Source organism: Plectrocnemia conspersa, unplaced genomic scaffold, assembly GCF_051122295.1.
Source record: "Plectrocnemia conspersa isolate PC_06_02 unplaced genomic scaffold, ASM5112229v1 ptg000006l, whole genome shotgun sequence".
Lineage (NCBI taxonomy): Eukaryota > Metazoa > Arthropoda > Insecta > Trichoptera > Polycentropodidae > Plectrocnemia > Plectrocnemia conspersa.
In genome coordinates, this window is record NW_028277170.1 from 20,310,064 (window position 1) to 20,331,919 (window position 21,856).

Consider the following 21,856-nt stretch of genomic DNA (forward strand, 5'->3'; position numbering starts at 1 on the left):
TATTAACCCTTTCACCGCGGATGAGTTCTATAAAAATTAGCAATCAAATCGCCAGTACTTATCAACCAATTAAATGTGCCATAAACCTTTGAGCCTAATAATATATTTATTTAGTATAATTTAAGGCTATAAATTACTTAAATTTATTGAACCATAATATTAAAAAAATATATATAGCATAAAGTATAGCTATTTTAAAAAATAATTATGCTTCCCTACATATCGCACAAAAATATCAACCGCGGTGAAAGGGTTAAGAAAAAAAATATAATAATGCTTATAATCTTACGTTTTATTAAAATATTTTTTTAAATTATTCTTTTCAAATACCTAATAAATATTTAATACAATAATAATAAAAGGGGATTATTTATTTAGAATAATATAATTACGGCGCTCTTCTTAATAAATTAAAAGAAATATTTTTATATACAAACACAATGTCAATTTCCAGCTGAAGTATTTTTAAATCAGCGTAAATCTGCGTCTGGCATTAATAAAAGTAACATGACAAATACCTTATTATAAACATTAATAATGACGTTATAGCGTAGTTCGTAACGTCTGAGGTTGCGGGTTCGAGTCACGGTAGTGTTATTTGAATTTTTATCTATAAAAAATGCGCTAATATTAAAAAAATCGGCCCAAGCTGCAGTGAGATATATTGGTTATAATTTAAATTACACATAATAATTTTTAATTATTATTATATATATATTACCGATTCCCAGATTTTTAGTCTGGTGGTTAATATTTACTTGTAGGTATTATATATATCTGATTAACTTATTCAGTTGGTACAGATTCACCCCGTTGTAATGTATTGGGCTTTTATCTCTATCCCGTTACAACAAAATATTAAAAAAAATATTTAAATGTCTTATATTTAAATACAATATATTAAGTATTGCACTTTTACTCACGCTTAAACAATATATGGATATTATAAACTGCTTCGTTCAATGCAGAACGTCGCGTCTACTCTATAAGCGACTAGCGAACAAATCAGTCAATGACTGGCACACAGCGTCACACATTGCATGATTCTGTAACTAGGTAAATAACAATATTTAAAGTATACGATGCGGAGTATGCTCAAGTGTTTAAGATATTTCAAGGTTACATTTGTTCATTTTATTAATGGAGCAAAGATTGACTTAAAACACGCTACGCTTTGTTATAGACAATAACATAAAAATGATACAAAAATTCAAAGCTAACCTTCAAGTGCACATATTTTGGCTCAATAATGTCCTTTATATTGTCGTCCTTCTAAATATTTTAATGTACGAAAATTAAAGTCTCTTCGTACGCGTATTATGTACCAAGCTTTGCGATACTTTTGCGTCACGATGGAAACACGTCGTTAACTTGTGTTTAAATAAAAAATTTAGAGGCTATTGAGGAGCAAACACGCAACAGCCTCATTTGTAGTTTATGCTCATTGGAGATGTACATTTATGTTATTATATTGTGTTAATATGAATATTGCTTTATATAACTACGTTAAAAAAATCTGATTTCCCATTAGCGGTTAATGCAAAAAAAATATATTGATATTATATCAACCGTCTAAAAATATTTTCTTTTAATATATATAAATCGAAGGTAAAATATTATAATATTGAAGCTTATTTTAATCCGTTTCTGCTTATGTGTAATTTATTTCCTTTTCCCAAAAACGATGGCAACAAAAACGTTACCAATCGCTCATTTAAAATTTCGCATCGCGTCTGTTAGAGCTGTAGGCGTTTTTGTAACCCATTTTTTTTTTAATAAAACGTATTCATATGTGCTACAATATTAAATTTTTATTATTTTAGTAGCTTTACTATATCACGAAATCCTGTTATTTCATGATATGTTCATTACAATGAACGATATAGACTAAAAATCGTACATCTATTGAAAAAGCTTCAATTAAGCTTTTTTATTTATTACTGCAGCATTACCATTACATAAGCTTTTAAAGGCCCGCTAGGTGCTTTTGGGCCATCTTATAACAATATTTATATGTTGCTTAAGTGAAAATTCAATCTTTAAAAACCGGCGATTGTATCGTTTCAAAAGTAACATATACTATATAATTTACACATTCATATATACATATAATACATACTGCTTTATATTCCAAATTATTAAACATTTAAATACATACACACATTATATTACTTGTTGCATTGAAAAAAAGACATATTTTTTATCTTGTTTCAGTATCAATACCCTTCATCCGAGAAGTTCTATATCGTAAGCAATTCTTCTTTAGTAATTATCGTAAATGAGTAACGAAATAATTGACAATTACTGTAAATCGGGACTTGATTGCATGATGGACGGAATTTTTAGACACTACAAAACTATAAATGATGTATATTTAATAATTATTCAGTCAATTATTTATTAAAATTAATAAAAATGCGTAATTTCTAAAATTCCGATCAATCGTTTACAGGCAAACTAAATTTGATTACACTGTACAATAATTTTGCACTTCCGTACTACAAATATAGATATTATAACTCGATTTATATGTAAACTTATTTCAGCTGTAGCATTAGTTTTTTCCTATAGGGTCTCATATTTCTAGGAATTCATCGTTTTTTGGCTAAATAATTGATAATTATAGAATATATTGTATAAAAATTGTATTTGTTTTAAAGTTCTAGGCTCTACTTTAAAACTATGTTTTTAGGTAGTGAGAAAAACGATTTTTTTTTAAAAAAAAATCGCTCAATTTTTGATCTAGTTATGTATTTAAAATTGATATATTTACGTAATTTGTGTTTTTATAGCATGTTATTAGATAATTCCTAGTACGTGTAGAATTTGTGAATAAGTATATTGTTGAATGATATAATAAATATCTATTTAAATGTCGATACTATAATACAAAAAACATGCTAGAAATTAACTAATGTTACAAAATCAGCGCGTCTTATTTTTTATACTTTTATTTTATTAAAAATCTAATTATCATGACAAGATTGACCAATGCGTAACGCTGGCTATTATTTATACAATTAAATAATAAAAAAAACAGCTATGGCGCATACCAAAAATAAATGACAACCATCTCACATTTATTTTCAACTCAGCTGAAAACATCCTTGTTTGGCAAGCAAGGAGCGTTCTGGCCGCAACGGCAAGAACAAGAGTCGCGATCGCGACTCTACGTCACTCTCTCTAACATATATTTACTGGCATATAAATATTGTTTCTTATAGTCAAATGTTTCATTTTTAAGGCTAATTCTTAAACTAAATCGGTATTTTTTAATAATAAAAGACCGGATCAAAAATATTTTATACTTGACAATAAAAATAATTCAGTAAGATATTTTTAATTAATATATTATATTCTTTTAAAATTTTTTTTTTGCATATTTTCTTATTTGAATCTATTATGCATTTTAGCATATATCGTAAATTTTTTCATTAAAAATAAGTTTGACTTATAAAAATAATGTAATTGCTTTTTTTTTGAGATAACATTTCATAAAACTGGGGTTTAAAATTTTTTAAATTAATAAATTATATTGTAAAATCTTATTATTGTATGTATTTTTTAATTTAATAGAGTTTTTATTTGTTATTAAATTTAAATGTTATTACCTTAATCTACAAGCTTTATAGTTTCATACAATTATTATCTAAGTCTAGATTATTAGGCTAATTATTTATAGAAGAAAATTTGTCCAAAACCTCTTTGCAGATTTATTATTTTAAATTTAAATTTCCATACTAATTTATAACCAATTAACAGTTTTTACAATTATACTAATAGATGTACTCACACGAAAAAGTTTACATTGTATTTTTATTAGTGCAATGTTGAGTGCCGGAGATAGTAGCGGACGATTCTTATGCCCCCGCTTTCTCCGGGGACTTGCGGGTGTCACGACAGTAAGCACCTAAATGCAGATCATTAAACTTTTCGGTCGGTTCGTTTCTTAATATATGTTTAGGTAGCTAATGCTTATATCTGATTGTATGTACTTCATCTTACAAATTATATTTTCACATTGCTGCTGCCAAATACAAATATAAATACCCAAGACTAAATTCGTCATATAAAAAATATTTATATTTTAGCATATCCTCAATCTGCAGATTATTAACCTTATATTTATACAGTCAAATGAATTTTAAAAATCAAAATGTGTTTTGAACTTGCATCGAGATTATAAAAACTTTTAAAATAGTCACTTACTACTACTATTTTCACCTCATGAATATACAAAATATACAGAATATATAAAATATGAGGCGCTATATTGTGTCTGCAATTAATCATCCAAAATGCTCGTTTTTGTTATGAGGAGCGCGTTTCACTTTGACGATCTGTCAATTTTTCTTAATTCACAGAATCAGAATCTCTAATCTGGAATTCTCATTCTCAATCAAAAGAGTTCGGATTTTTTTTTAAAAACATTTGTATAAAAATTAATGTAGCCCAGAGTTTGAAAATTATGTTGCTAAGCATTTCTTTAAACTACTGTAGACAATCAAACTATTTTCGAAAAAAATCTAGTTCTAGATTCTGGAATGTTTTGAGAATCTTGATCGCGACCTCTTCTGATGTCCGTTAGAGTTAAGGCGTCCGCATTAATAGACTCCCCTATGAAGCTAGATGACTGTAGCTATCTAGCTCCTTAATGCGCTGGCATTGCACACTGATCTATTTAATGTCAGCTATGAGGAGCTGGTCCGGTTCGTATATTTTAATTGCAATATTTTATTTTTTTATATATATTTTATTTTATGTATTATTTTTTAGCATCGCGATTTATTGTAGTAACCTTAAAAGTCACGATGGGCTTATTTATTTATTTTTAATAAATCTTTTGTTGTAACCTGACAGGCGTAAGACCAATACATTACAGCAGGAAAATTTGTGCCAACTGAGTAAGTCAATCAGACATAATGAATACTTACAAGTAAGTATTAACCACCAGACTGAAAGTCTGAAAATCAGTGATATCTATATTATTAATTATAAAATATGATGGGGTAAACAATTTATAATCAATTGATGTCACTGCAGCTGGTGCCGTTTTTTTAATAAAATTTGAGTGCCGCTGCTGGGGCTCGAACACGCAACCTCAGAGTTTCTAGTCTAAGACGTTCCGTCCTTAATTTATGTTAATACATAAATTATAAATCAGTATGTATATTCTGCAATAAAATGCTGGTGTTTAACTAAAATAAACACAGCTTCTTCTAGTTTTTCCCATTGCAAATTTTTGCGTTTTATATAAATGTGTTAATTCTTTGTACCATAAGAATCTTTACTTAATATTTGTATACTTCTTAACTTTTGATATTGATATTTAAAAAAATTCTTACTTGATTGTGCTAATTAGATTTTGATCTAAAATATGTATATATAAAAGCACAGCAAAATAACCAGTATTTTATTTTATATAAAAATAATTTACCTCTCTCAGTAATATTATCTCGTGTAATTAAAGTATACATTTTAATTTCGCTTTTTCTATTTACAAAAGTAAATAGAGCTTAATCGGAATAAAAGCATTGTTAAGTTTGTTGAACGTCACTAAGCAGATAAAGTTTTCTATTCTTCTAGATAGATTGTTAAGGACGTTTTGTCTCGTTAAGCCTGATCTCGTTCATATAACTACGTTTTGTAATCGTTTACTTCGGCTTCGAGTTATATATATATATATATATATATATATATATATATATATATATATATATATATATATATATATATATATATATATATATATATATATATATATATACAGTAAGTTCTCGACTTACGCGGTTAATTCGTTCCAGAAAAATTCGCGTAAGTCGAAAATCGCGTAAGTAGAGGAATACTCATCCGATATGTATTAAATATTAATACATTCCCCCAATCATCCGAACGATACTTAAAAGAACTAAATGCCGTCTTTTTGTATGTATACATTAGGTTAAAATGAAAATAAAAGCATTATAAATATTTATTCTATGTGTAAAATGTCTACATACATTATAATCTTAACTTTTTTAACAAAATAAAATGAGAAACATAAAAATAATATTTATACATACATATTCATTAAAATATCATGTCATACTATCTATACTATTCCATTTCAATATCTTTAGGTGTTGGATTTCTTTTATCTAATAAGAAACCGTACTTATCCAGTGAAGATTGTACACTAGATCATTTTTCTCATAATAGATATTTTTATAACAGGAAATAGCGTCCTGAACTGCTTTATTGGCTTTCTCAAACCGATAAATGTCGGGATCTTGTACTTTTAAACCAGCCATTCCTTGGTCTATCAAATTGAGGCATTCTTTCATTTTTTGTACTCAAATTCTTTTGTTTCTTTGACTTCCTCCTCTGAATCACCGCCGTTGTTTCTATATTCTTCAAGTTCTTTTAAATCTTCATTGTTTAATTCCACTCTATGACTTTCTAACAATTCAATGAAATCATTTTCATTTAGATTTAAATTTAATTGGTTTGTCATTTCAACAAGATCATTAATTATGTTATCTTCCTGCATGGGGTCTTCAACAACTTCAAAAAATTGAGGAGTAAGCTTCTTCCAAACGTTTTTCATGGTAAACTTTGCAATTTCATTCCAGGCAACACCAATATTTTTAACAGCTTCATAAATATTGTGTTCTTTCAAAAACTGTGTGAGTGATATACTGTTTGCTCTTCAGTTATTTTTATGGCATTTCTAAAAATTGTCCTTAAGTAATATTTTTTAAAGCTTTGTATTAGACCTTGATCCATAGGTTGTATAATATTATAGAGGTCGTATTTGGAGGCAAAAATGCTATTTTGATATGTTCGTAATCACACGGTGGATGTCCCGGTGCATTATCAACCAGGAACAAAAATTTACGCGCAAATCTATATCAACATCGATATTATAACAAATTTTAAATTTTCGAAATTTTTAACCGCGTAACTACGAATCCGTGTAAGTAGAAACCGCGTAACTCGAGAACCTACTGTATATATATATATATATATATATATATATATATATATATATATATATTATATATATTTATTCTATAATACATTTTTGTATAATACACAAAACGTAGTGTACGTATTAACCGTTTATTTTTCCACTCGTTAACTACAATAGTTTCGGGTTTAGTATGACCTCAGGATTCAACACTTTGGTGTGTGAACCACTTTCGGGTTTTGAGGCCGAAGGGGTGTGCTTTTGAAGCCGACATAGACGCCGGAAACGGTGTAACAGTTTGTTTTACAAGCATATAATAATTACAACATATATATGTAAATCTAGCTGTCTGTATTGGGTGGTAGTTGAAATGGCAGGTAATGAAAGTCGGAGAGTCTTAGCTGGAGTGTCGAGTTGAATTATCGTCGGCTGTGATTTATCGTAATGCTTTGTTATGATAATGCTGGACGGGTGAAGTTTCAGTATATTTGTTAAATGGAAAATTTACAATCCGCAATTTATGAAACAAAAAGTTCATCGATTGTACAATTGATCGCCGATGATTTATTTATTAAAAATCATGACACGTCAGTTTGCGTATTTAATTTCTTTTTCTGTCATTTTTTTCAGATTTTGTGTTTCTTTAATCCATTTAAGAAGCCCGTTACATTTTTATTTTTAGGAATATTATTATACAAATTCACACTTCCGTACAATATTCCCCTGGCCGTACTCGTTTTCTTATACCATGTCTCTATTTCTAGTATTACATTTATATACATCTTTATTTCTTATTAAATACTTAATTAAAAACTATATAGATACTAAAACATATATAGATACTAAAACGGTTAACCATTCCAATCTATCAATCATACTTCTACAACTAGTAAATTTATTTTTATTTAAAACAACTCTCATTGCTCTATTTTGTAATTTTTGCAAATCATTTTATTTAATTTATTAAACATATTAAATAATATTGCACTATAATTAAAATAGGCTACACCATGAAATATTATGTTCTCTTTGGAATAAGAATAATTTATTTTAACTTTTTTTTTTTTTTTTTTAAATAATTATCAAATTATCTCTAAACAATTTCACTTATATCGTTATTCACCAATTTTTTAACATTATTATTCTGCCTATTGTTTCGAAAGCTCTTTCGAAATCCATGAAAACTGCCCAATAATTTTGTTTGTATCCTCAACTAACAACCAGTCATTTATAACTACTTATAATGCAGTCTTAGTGAAATGTTTTTCTCTGAATTCCGATTGTTGTTTACATAGAATATTTTGAGAAAAAATTAAATTCTTTAATTGTTTGATTACTACTTTTTCCATAGCCTTTTCTATACAAGGCGATGTTAATTGTTATCATTTCCGCAACATTTTCATTATTTTTTATTTTAGGTATAGGTATAATAGAAGCAATCTTAAAAATATTAGGTTTTTTCTTCAGAGTGTGCTTTATTTACTAAATTATGTAATTGAGTTGCTAGTATTAACCAAATTTCTTTGATTATATCTACAGCTAATTATCTAAATTAGGTTGTGAATTTCTTCTAAAGATACTGATTTAATTGTTTTATTATTGTAATATATATTATTAAACTAAGGTATTTAATTCACAATCTCAACTGTACTTTTAATATAGTATGTATTTATTTTTTCTGTTAGTATATAAGGATTTTATATATATTCTTTATAAAATAATTTTCAATATTTTAAAATGTTTTACATTAAAAATTAAAATTATACGTAAGTAAATAAATGATTTTCTTAAATTTATGAATAAATAAATTAACAATAGAGCAAACTTACAATAAATAAAAATTAAATTAAATTAAAGTACAATTGAATAAGCAACTAAATTTTTTTTAATTAAAATATAAAAAAAAAAATTATCTATAGACATATAAAATCCAAAACATTGCAAATAGATAATATTAGGATATTACTATATCTGATCTATCGTTATTGTAATTAGCAAATAATTTAATTCAAAGTATTGAGATTCTACAAAATATTCAATATTAATAACTATATTATTATCGAAATAAAAAATCATGCTTCCAAAATAATCATTCACTTTTTAGAGACACTAGAAAAATAACAATATATTTTTTATAATTTTTACAATTTTCATAATATTTTTATACTAGAATGCACTTTTAAAATTATATTTTACTATAATATATAAAAATATTTATAATTACAAGTTTAAAATGTAATAAATAATCCTTATAATAAATAGACAATTTGCATTAAATATAAATATATTTATTTTTAAATATATTAAACCATAAAATTTGCTTAAAATAAAAAATGTTTTGAGAATTGTGAATTAAAAAAACGGTAATAAATAAATGGTAAATTTGGCTTTTGTTAAAAAGTTAAAAATATCCAAAACTTTTAAGTTTAATAATTGATTTAAACTAGTAGTTGATCTGTATTATCTAAATAATGTTTTCGCATATTATGTGTTATTAATATTTTATTACTAAATCCTTTTATTTTATTTAAATACCTATGTATACTAATGTCTGTTTTATTATTAAGAAAAAATAATCTCAATATGCTTCCACACTATTGTAACGAAAATTTAACGTTTCGATTTTGGCAAACAATTCGAAAAATAAAAATAAGGCGATGATGTAAATATTTAATTGTCTGGCTGGCGATGAAACGAATTAGATCCTTATTTTATCTCTCTATTCTGAATTTCATGAAAATTGGATAAATAGTTAATAGTAAAAACAAATCATTTATATTTAACATATAAAATCAAAAACTAAGAAACAAATACATTAATTGCCGTTTAATGATTTTTATTAAATAAATCATTGCCTATAAATAATTCATTCTGGTCGATGAATTTTTCATTCAAAAAAATTAAATTTTTCTGCTACGTTGCCTCTTTTTGTTCATCTGTCTAAATTTTACTTTTTTTATATTGCTGGTACGAAACAGCTCTAGCGAATTTCAGATAAGGATGTTGGCGGGCCAATTGCATCGCTTCATGAACACACCCTAAAAATGTATTAATGTCTTAAAAATGAAGCGCTGGCTACTTTTGGCGATCGTTATTAAATGGGACTTTTGGGATTATTGAACGCATTGTATTTCGTGCATCTTTTTCTCACAAAAGAGTAGTTTTCAGTTATTGATAGGTACTTACGATTATTGTGGTGGTCCATAAAATATTTATAATTATTACCGCAATTACTTAGTAACAAGATTTCTCTTACTTTCAAAACGAGTTAATATTACTGTTTATTTATTCGAAAGAGGCGTTAAAATTACCTCTATATCAATTGTACAGGTGGTTAAAACTCCCACATTAGTTAGTAGTCAATTAAATAAAATTAAAAAATGTTCACATTTTCGTGTCGTGAATAAAAAGCACATAATAAAGTTGTATAAGAGACACTACTACTTTGTAATCGCCCTTCCCCTATTTTATCGTTCGCTTGGCGACATTGCTGATTAATAATAAAATTATGTAATAGTTTGAACTATGCAACAAAATTGCAGGCAAACGTTCGTGTATCGAACAATTTTAAGTGTAGCAAAAATATGTTTTTGTGACGCTGAATTTTTACGTTTGTTTTAATTTGCAGCCTATAACAATTATCTACTCTGTGTATGTTATACAATTATCTACGGTATAATTATCTAAGTGTGCATGAAAAAAATACCATACATTGATTTTTTATTTATAATTTATTTTAAAACCACTTAAAACATACAAACAATATTTATTTATAATAGATTTATTACTACGATACATACTTTTAATAAAAAAAATGCAAAAATCTGTTCAAACAATAAATAATAAAATTATCTTCACTAATTTGCTAATTAATTAAATTTATACGGTAATAGTTTTTATTAATATATGCTGTAGCCCCGACGAGTGCTAAAAAGCTCATTAAAGAATTTTAATTTATTAAAATGAGTTTCTGGACGCCCTTACCTTTAAGAGAAAGTGTTATTTTCTTGACCGCTAGTGTAATTATTTGTGTACCGCATATTTTAGTAATTAAGGAACATATTTATACCTTAAAATTTATAGATAAACTGTTAACGAAACTTATTGTTTTGTATGCTACTTAAACCGCATGAAATATAAATCAATAATTATTATTTAATTTATTGACTATAAAAACATAATTTTCATTTTTGCCTCAATTATCATTTTCAATATATATTGCTTAATTGCATGAAAAATTACAGTACTAGTCTTATTTCAAATTTGCGACTTATGTGAATTAAAAAAAATCCGTTACTGTTGTTATATGATTTTTTAATAAACTACAAAATTGTATGCATGGTCAAGCTACAAACTGAAATGCTATAGTGACACGTTCAATTACTGAAAACTAATACTTCTTTTATATTTCATGCAAACTCCATTCTTGAGCATCGATCGTCTAATTTATTCATTATACTATTCGAAACTATGCAAAATCAGTGTTTAATTTAATATGTAACTGGGTTCTCGAATGTTTGCTTTGAATATAAAACAAATATTCCCAATCTATACATGCAATTTAATTGTTTACTTGCGACTTACCATCACTAAATACTATACATTATAAACAGTCTTGGAAAGTAAAAACAGTAACCATAATCTATCAGGAATTTTGCAAAAGTAATAATTGATTAAACATTTTCTATGTGAAACATTTTTTTATATAAACATTAAACCTTTAAATTTAACTTATTCTTCTGTATTTTCAGAAAATAGTGTATTAAGTAATCAGACAGTTTTTTAAATTATTTTTCTAACATCTGTAATAAAAATGATTTTAAAGCAAAATAATATTAAAATACGTATATACACTACATTACATTGTTATATGTTTTACTCTGCTTGAAAAGTCGGGCGCGATTCACCGCGCGCACGTAGCACATGAAACAACCTTGCACGCACTTCTAAGCGGCGATGCAACCAACAATGGCGTTCCTCTATACTTTTTAAACCATTCTAAAATGCGTAAATGCCTCATATTATCGACAATATTTTTAACTCAAAGACCCTCACTGTCATGGCGCTTTTGTACATTTTTTTTAATTACTCTAAACGATATTTATATTGCTCCCAAAGGTATAAGAAAAATATTTTATCTTTTAATTAATCAATATAATTTATTAAATCAGGGATCAATATAAAAATAAAATAATATTAATAGAAATTTAATTAAATATTTTAAAGCGCTAATAACTTTTATCGTCTACTTAGCCTGTCCAAAATCTTTAAAACGAGGGTTGAAGCGGAATTAATTAACCATCCAACGCATATGGATTTCCTGAAAGGACCAAAGATTTTAACAAAAATCCAAGATAATATTAACGACATCAAATATTATCTAGGAGAATTAATATTTTATATTTATCATAAAATTCTGAAAAAAATGTATTTATACTGTTAATTATATTATATTGTGCAAGCTAAACAATAGAGAATATTAAATAATTATAAAACAGAAGTTATTGTTCTAAAAATAGCATTTAAAAAAATAAATATAATGCATTGCTTCTAAAATTGTGATGTTATGAGAGATAACATTTAAAACAGTAAATACAAATGTTATATATTCTTTTTTTAAATTAAAAAATAATTAAATCGCATCTTTGATTAATAATTAGTGATTATAATAATATAAATATATTTTTGATCGATCATTACAAAATAAGTTTTCCTACTTTTTTTTATTGTCAAGGATGTATATTTAGATTTAAATTAAAATAAAAGCAAACTTAGCTAAGCAAAGCTGCATATAATAGTGTATATTTAATAAAATTTGTTTTTAGTATTATTACACTGTCACATACTTCTTTACTCTCAAGAATTGAACTCATGTAAAAATAACGTTATTAAATTTATAAAAACAACGTTATAAAATTCATGTAATGCTTTTTAATTTAACAAGCAGCAACTTTATCAATTGAATTTGGTTGTTTAATATTTTAACATGCGACATAACTTAATATTAAGTTATGATTTTTAAATATTTGTATAATAACTGATTTTTGTAATTTTTATAAATTTGTAAAGATCTAATTTTAGTCATAATATATTCATTTTAGAGTCCACAGTCAATATTAAATGTTGTCATGAAATCAATGTGAAAAATGGCAAAAAAATATTTTAGAACCACCCTTTTATCTGTGAGCGCTAGACAATTTTACTATATGAATATCGTAAAAACATGTGAAACGGTGCACCCGTTCCAATATATTATTGACAGAAAAAATGTGTTTCTACTATGAGTCAAAGAATTAACAGAAACTTTATGAAGTACCGACCATTCGCGGATTATATTTAATATTTTAAATGATTTTTTTTAATATTATTTATGGATCACTTAATTGTACGTGCAGAATTTGCTTTTTTTATATTAAAAAAAATTAGGAGTAAATATTTTTTATTAATTAAAAACCGATTATTAAAATAAATCTGTTCCGGAGTATTAAAATAAATCTGTTCACATCTCATGTTTGATGGATAACAAGCGAGCAAGACTAACGATCATAAATCACTGACGGTAAATAATAACATTAAACTTAAATATTGTTTTTTTTTTGTACAACCGTCCCCCGAGTATGCTTTGTGTATTTTTTGCAAATACTCACGTTTTTATTTTGTTGTTAAACGGCAAATGTTTGAAAATGCCGAAACGAAATGTGTCTTAAAACTTTCTTTAAATAGGGATTTTCTGTCCCTTTTCTGAGAATTTTGAGAATTTTGCATCTTAAAAATGGTATGAGATTTATATTTCAAATATTATATTGAAATTAAAATAATTAGATACCCGGGTACCCGGGTAACAACTAATAACACAATGAATATATCAAATTTTAAATCATATTTATTTTAATTGTCTTTACAAGTTGTAAATTTGTAGACAATTTTAAATACATTTTTTCTAAAAAAATTTGCGGTGTTGCAGTGTCGCAGCTCCTATGCATGAACCGCCACTCAATTTTGAATGAAAGACTGATAAGAAATAAATAAGTAAAGTTTGATCCTATGCTGCAATAGTGAATTTATAATTCTGATGAAATATCATACAATTTTGTTTTAAAACTACTGTATTATAGATCGCAATTGCCAGTGAAAAGTTATTTTAATAATTTGACTTTGTATTAAATTTATTATAATGTTTTATATATCAAGGATTTTTAAAAAATATTTTCAGCGATTTGAGGCACTTCGGAAAAAAATCGCTAATGCATACCATAAAAAGTAACGTTAAATTACATACTTATACAAATGGTTTTCTTTCTTTTCTTCTAGGGACCTACCTCAATACGGCCATAAACAATGGCAGGCCTACTTCGGTAGAACGTTTGATATATATACAAAACTATGGAAGTTCCAACAACAGCACCGACTGGTCCTCGACACAAAATACGGTCTCAAGAGATGGCAAATTGGGGAGATTGCATCGAAGATTGGACAACTATACTACCATTATTAGTGAGTATTTGCGAACCGAAAAAAAATCAGCCACGTTGCCCTGCGATATCAATTAAATGGCAATATAATGCGCACACGCAATATGTCGTTGCATTTTAGAATCATGTACTATTCGATGTGTTTACAGCCTTCGAACTAGCGAAACCAACTATCTGAACGAAGCATACTCGTTTTATGCAGCCATCAGAGGGAGGGCGTACTATTCCAGAGCGGCCAAAGAAGACAGGTCCGATTTGATGGTGAAGAAACTGAGATACTACGCCAGATTCATAGTGGTGTGCTTACTGCTCAAGAAGATGAAACTGGTCAGGGAGCTGGTCTCGGAATTAGATCGCCAGATTGCCGACTATGCCACCACTTACGATCCAGAAGACCAAGTGGAATGGAATGTGGTATTAGACGAGATCAAGTCTTTCATCAAAGCGGAAGCTATGGTATCTGTTCTGCATGCTGATTCCAATCCGATCGTTTTATCTCACAGGTAAATTATTCATTTAGGACATAAATTCGCATTCAATAATACAATAAAACAGTGTGTTAAAATTACAGCTAATCCATATAACAAATATTTGCGAACCATATTTATTTGCAATTTAAATATTTTTACAATAATATGCAATTTTTCTGGTTTCTAATATAATATTTTTGGTACCAAAGTTTTACAATGTTACAAATGTTCGTTGCAATCGAAACATTTTTAATAATTTATTTAATCATGTGGTATAAAATTCCGTTTAGAATTTGTGCATGGTTGTTAAAAACTACTAAGGCATACAAATACCCGCTCAAATTCATTACCCGTTTTTCGGGTATTTTTTACCCGGAACAGAACCGGGTAATTTATGGCAACTATTATATACTAACCCGAAGTAAAAATTTACGAATATTATATATCTTGTATATTGAATTTTATCTTGATTTATCTTGAATTTTAATTATAATTCATTTTACCTTTTCGATACCCTGCTTATTACTACCTACTCTGTATGCAGCTGCGATTTTAACGGACTTCTTGGAAGCACCGAATATTGTTGCCCGGAAGGTTTTAACTAATCTCTAAACCAGTTTCTCAAAATAGAAAAATATCGTAGAATCGTGTGACAATAGATGTTTAACTTAAAAAAATTATACAATACATTGAAATGAAAAAAACGGGTACCCGGTAACATTACCCGGTTCTCTGTTACTTAAAAACACAGATTTTGAAGCCCTAGACCTTTCTATGTATTAAGTTTTTGAAATACTTAGGTGATTATAGTAAGCAATATTTCATCATCCAATTCATTAATTGTCAAACAAAAATCATTTGTACGACACGTGTTCATTTTTTTCGCACATTGTCGTGCAAAAGAATAAGACGTCTCAGTTCTTTGTACATTTTCTTGACAATATCTGTAAAATTTTATAGATTTTTTTTAAGTTCAGTATTATGAAATGCTTTAGGGCTTTATTTCAATCTAACCATTACACAAATCATTTTCTGTTGTCATCAATAATCTAGTTTTCGTCGCAGGTAACAACAAAATTGGGAAATTGTTCGTTCATGTTGCGAAAAAATAGCGTGAAACAAACATTGTAACTATTTTTGTTTTGACACCTATTTGTAAAGCTTATTATTTAACTATTTTAGGTGTTGCAAAACTGTTGGAAAACAATTAAAATAAATTTTTGAATTGCTCATATTTTTATTAGTATAAGTTAATCCTTAAATTATTTATGTTTTTAAAGAAAATATAAAAGAAAAACACTAAAATATTTATTTTTATTTTAAAGATAAAAAATATATACTTTTAGATGAAGCTTGCTGTTATTGTTTAAGAGTTTCATAATGTACAATACCTTTGCAATCAAAATATTTTTTTAAGAGTGGTACTTGACTTTTAGATAACCACTGTCTCTTTCGGCGATTTTTGTTGTAAAACATCCAAGTCTCATCTCTGATTAATAAATGATCGAAAAATACAGAGGCTTTTGTGATATGGAGATACGTACCAAATTGTTTCATTCATTCAATTGGTGTAAAATCCATACACCTTGCCTCCAAGCCTTCCCAATCTTGTTAATGTGTCTATGCTCTGTTGAATCAGAATTGGTCAGCTGATGGATAGTGTGAGTAGCATTTCTTAAGAACGTAACTTTTAAAACTACGTTTTTTGTAGGCAAAGTTGCAGATTTTTTTTAACCACGTAATATGCAACTTTATATAGATTGTTTACTGTATATGCTATCGTAAATTTTTCAGTTCAATTTAAATATCATAATGTATTATAGATTTTAGATATGCATCAATACAAATGTAATGAAATATGTACTCATGTGTTAATACTTAAATTAAAAATTACAATATTTATTTTAATATTACCTTATGTATCAAAACATTAAGAGATTATTTCCAAGTTTATCTGTCGAAATAAATATTGAACTTATGCAAATTTATAAAATATTCACAAATCTTTTTGTCTACATTATTTCATATTCAATTTTCAGACTGAGTCCTTTAACAACGCCTCCAGTCGAACGATCGCAGATGATGAATTTAACACTTCAAGAAATACTCATCATCGGCAGTTGCTCAGATCAAGTGAAATTCTCTGAGCTGACGATGGACATGTTCAGAATGCTTCAAACACTGGAAAGAGAGCCTCAAGATGATTATAACCATCTATACGATACTTCCCCTGCTCCTGTTCTTGGCGGTGGTCGCGGATCTGGTGGATATCCTAGCGTTCCAGGATCTAAAGGTATACACTAAACCACAAAAATATGGTAAATTTGAAAAGACATAATCCAATTTAAAATAATTATAACATATTCTAAAAGGTGCAAAATTTTATATCTAAAAATAGATTGCTTAAAATTGAAGAAATATGTAATATTTCAAAAAAGTATTCATTCATAAATTAAGACATCTATGAGCTAAAAGTATATTAAAATAATTATAAATAAATTTAGCCAAGTATGAAACCATTAATATAATATTTATTATTTCATTAACTTCATCGATGTGCTTCTTATAATAAAAGATAACTATAGAAGAATAAACATCATTCAATATATATAAATATATATGTATATTTCATCTCATTTGCCGACGTTTCGACTACCGATGTTGAGATCATCATCTTGAGCGTAATTTTCACTTTATCTAAGCCGCCGCAGACTCTTGAGCTGCGTCATCTTTTATTCGATATTGTGTTTAATTATTTTTCCTTATTTATCTGTTGTAACGCATTGGGTCTACGCTAGTCAGATTAAAGCGGAAGATTTAAAAAAAATATTTTTTTACATTTAAAGGTTACAGTTTGCTTTAACTGCACTTACAATAGATCTTAACGTATGTTTTGTTGATGAATTTTCAGTAATAAAATCTAGGGATTCTGAAAGATTTTTGAGGTGGAATAATTTCTTGTTTGATTTTATTTTGAGGTGTTTTGTCAATAAGTTGTAGATATGAGGTGGGGACGTGATCCGTTTTTTTAATATACCTTCTCATTTAGAATCTATAATATTTTATTTTATTAATGATATTTGTTTAAAATAATCAGCTAGTAAATTTATTATACTATTTTAAGGCTTATAACTTCACAGCCAGTAAGACGTTGATTAAAACTGGTAATGATTTATTAGATTATATTACATATTTTGTGAGTTACTAGGATGAGCGAGTATCGTTTTCTCTGAGCAGTGGTAGAGAAGCTGGCTAAGGTATGATGTTCCTGTAAGTGGCAGTGACAATGTCTGAAGGTCAGTTCCTCTATGCTGCGATAATCGTGTTTGGGTGTTGTATGCTGTATCTTTACTTTTCTGCCGGTGGAGACGCGTCTACTAGTCTCCATTTGCGACAAACCTCAAGTATTTAGGGATGCAAAACTCGCTGAAGCAACGATCATTCAGCCAATTGTTCGCTTCTTAGAACAATGAAATATGTATACACCTTTAAAAATGACATTTACTTGATGGACATCTCCAAGGTCGAATTGTACAACGGGAATATTGTAACCTTACGGTGATTTTTGTCTTTCAGTGATATATTGCTTCCCGAGACCGTTTCGTAACAAAGAAATAATTGCGTGTTATTTATGTGAAACCCTTTTTTCTAGTCGTAACGAGGGCCTTTGTGTGGTCTCATCCTTTACATTATTGTCTAGTTTATCCTTATTGATAAATGCTCATTTTTGGGCACAGTCATTAATGCGAGTTTCAAGAATAAGAATAATTATTTTTTAATTATAGTGCTTTAGATAATTTTTGGGTAGGTTTTAAAAAAAAAAACGTTTTGACGAATAGTTAATTTTGTAACAGAATTGAGTTTGTATGTTCTGTTTCTACGTTACTAAGCATTTCTTGAATGGATTTTTTTAGTAGCGATCGCAAAGGTAAAACCATTTGCTAAAACTTTTTTTGTAGTGTTATCAAATTATAATCTGCTATAAATAATCATTTCAACCAAACAAGCCGGTAAATCGGCATGAAGAAGGGATGCATATTCGTCTGAAACTTGAACGGTCTCAATATCTATCATCATTAGTCTACGGGCCGGTATTCCGGCCTGCAAAAAAAATCTGGTAGAATACTTTTGACTCACCAAGTCACATAATTTGTCAATATGCAAGAAAATGTCCTAAATATGATTTTCAATTGAGTTTATATCTAAAAACTATTATGATGAGTACCGTTCTAAAATTTAATTCTAGCAATAAATTGATTTTTTTTAAATTTTTTATATGCAATAAATATTTTTTATCGTATTTTTTTGCGTTACATAAGGTGTTTCCAATTACTAAAAAAATCTAATTACTTTTTTAGTCAAATATTCTTACTTTGTCAGATAGGGATTGAAAGGGTTAAAAATTGTTGCATTTTCGAATTCTGAATTTTTTGTATAAATATCATATTGATTTAATCGTTATTTATTTTTTTATTGTTTTTCGTTATTATTAATGAATTTGGGATGAGATTGAAGGTACTAATAACTAATTTTATTTTTCCTACTTTTTTAGTATATAAAAACTGGTTTTACGTAATATTTGTTTTATTTTTAAAATATTTATTAGTACTTAAAGTTTTGCAAAATTTAGTGATATAATATATTATTGTAATATATTACATTATTATTAAAAAAATTAAGTCACATTTTACTTTTGTACATTGGATTTCAAATGCTTGTAAAGTTTGTATTATTGTATATGTATTCTCTCTGTAAAAGTATATTATAATATTTTTTTAAATTAACGTGTGGTCTAAATTTTATTAAAGATTTTACTGGATTTTAAATATTATTTAAATATTAATATTTATAAATTATAAATAAATGAATTATGAATTATATTTCACTTGTTATTTTCTTAGTAACAAACAAGCGGAAAATAATAAACCACGAGATCAATGACGATGCAGCTTAAGAGTCTGTGGCGTCTGAGATAAGATCAAAATACGCTCAAGATGTTTCATTGCTTCTCAATCATTTTTACAATGTTTTATTTTTCCTTATGAAATCCTACGGTTTGTCTGATCAATACACATTTTGTCACAAGTGTCATTAAAATTTGGTATTTAATTTTTTTTTTAATAATTAACCTTTGGCGTATATCTTAATAATGCAATTTATTTCTATGCACTAAATGAGATGTGTATTATATTATTACATGTATTTTTTCAGGATATCCTATAGAAAACGGCGATCGTTCATGCAAGAGAGACAATCCACACAAGTATCTTTTGTACAAACCATCTCTCAGTCAAGTTTTGGTGTTTCTTGCTAGTGGATTTAAAGAATTGCCTTTGAACGGAGCGTTGCTTTTGTATATATCTGCCGATGGATGCTTCTCTACGACCAAACACCCAGAAGATAGTACTGATTTCCTCGATTATTCTAAGTTATAAATCAAATAATCGTATACTAATATTTTATATTATTTATTTCTACAGTGGGATACGATCTCGGCGGAGTCATCACAAACAGTAGAAGAGAACTCGATCACGGAAAAAAGGGTCTCCATTTGAAAGAAATGCACTGCCTTCACCCCGGTGACATTTACCCATTTACCAGAAGACCACTGTTCATAGTAGTAGATTCAGATAACTCATTCGCCTTCCAACATATACCCAAATATTTTGGACAACCGTTGGTCACATTAATGTCCCCGCAGGATACTCCGCCTGCTTTCCAAGGTATTGGATACTATGTATAATGTAACTATATTAAATTTAGCGCGCGATTTCAATAAATGTTTATTATTTTATGTAACTCATTTTGTAATCTAGCAATTGCGAATTTTCTTTGCTCTCGCAGTAATTCCGACGCTGAACAAATTCACGTGATACGTTTACTTATTTCAGATCAACAGCACAATGGATCTTTGTTCACTCTGTTCTTACATTCGCCGTTAACTGCGTTCTGTTACTGCTGCAATTTGACAAACGTTCCAATCCATCACTGGGAACGTTGTCAGTCTTACGTTGATAGATTCGTCACGGAGGCTTCCAGGCTGTTTACGAGATGTAGATTGGGTAAGAATAAAACCATTTTTTCATAACGGTTTCTTTGCTTTTTTCTTGAATTGGTGCAAACATGTCTTTCCGAAAGCATACAAAAAATATATTTTAGGTGAATGTTTTTCAGCAGTGTTGATTTTAAATTAAAAACTTAATATAAATAGTCTTAGCTGGATCTTATCTAAATCAAAAAAAAATTGAATATTCAATTACTAATAATTTAATATTTAATAATCCATAAATGCCATGTCGAAGCTGTAAGACATTCAGAAAGAACAAAATTTAATAACTATATTTTTTTTAATATTGTACCAGTTCTAGCAGTGATTAAATTATAGTATATGTTAAAATTGTTAAAATTTAAATTTTTTTGATTCGGCATAAGAAATTCAAGTGAAAGTTGCTATTAAAGCAACCACAGAATCGATGAACAGATCAAAATTAGCAAGAGAAAATACCGTTGGCCATTTGCCAAACAAGTTGGCCACTCTTGTTCTAGAAGACCTTGTACAAATAAAGAAAAAAATAAGAGATCAGAAGTTTAAAAAAATATAAAGCAAGTAAAAGAAGTTTAAGAACAGACCAAAACCATGTATGTATATTTTTATTGCAAATCTAATAAATATAATATTTAGATTAAAAAATTAAAAGACTTTTCTACATCAATGTGTAGATCTAGCCCTTTATTTTAAAAAAAAGTAAGCGAAAATTTCTGAAACTAGGTACAAATAGCAGATTAAATAAAACTAAGAAATTTCTTAATAAATACACAGATACTCCAGAAGGTGTCACAATATTTTGACTTACTGATTCAAATTTAATATTGCTAGATAAAACTGAATTGACAGAATTTTAGTGAGATAGTGAAAAAAAATGTTTCTACCTTTAGATAAGGTTTTTTTAATAAAATAACCTTAT

General features: G+C 27.6%; 1 protein-coding gene across 2 annotated transcripts in view; it reads left to right on the plus strand.

The window, feature by feature from the left end:
• LOC148234468 (protein SCAI) overlaps positions 1 to 21,856 on the plus strand; it is a 90,940-nt gene that overhangs the window by 65,952 nt on the left and 3,132 nt on the right. The window contains exons 3-9 of one of the 2 annotated variants that reach the window (XM_088187708.1): positions 2,215 to 2,247; positions 14,261 to 14,443; positions 14,571 to 14,924; positions 16,931 to 17,184; positions 20,103 to 20,294; positions 20,372 to 20,614; positions 20,783 to 20,953. In XM_088187708.1, the coding sequence (XP_088043834.1) occupies positions 2,215 to 2,247; positions 14,261 to 14,443; positions 14,571 to 14,924; positions 16,931 to 17,184; positions 20,103 to 20,294; positions 20,372 to 20,614; positions 20,783 to 20,953 (1,430 nt within the window). The remainder of the gene's footprint in view (positions 1 to 2,214; positions 2,248 to 14,260; positions 14,444 to 14,570; positions 14,925 to 16,930; positions 17,185 to 20,102; positions 20,295 to 20,371; positions 20,615 to 20,782; positions 20,954 to 21,856) is intronic. The other variant, XM_088187709.1, reaches the window with a different exon arrangement.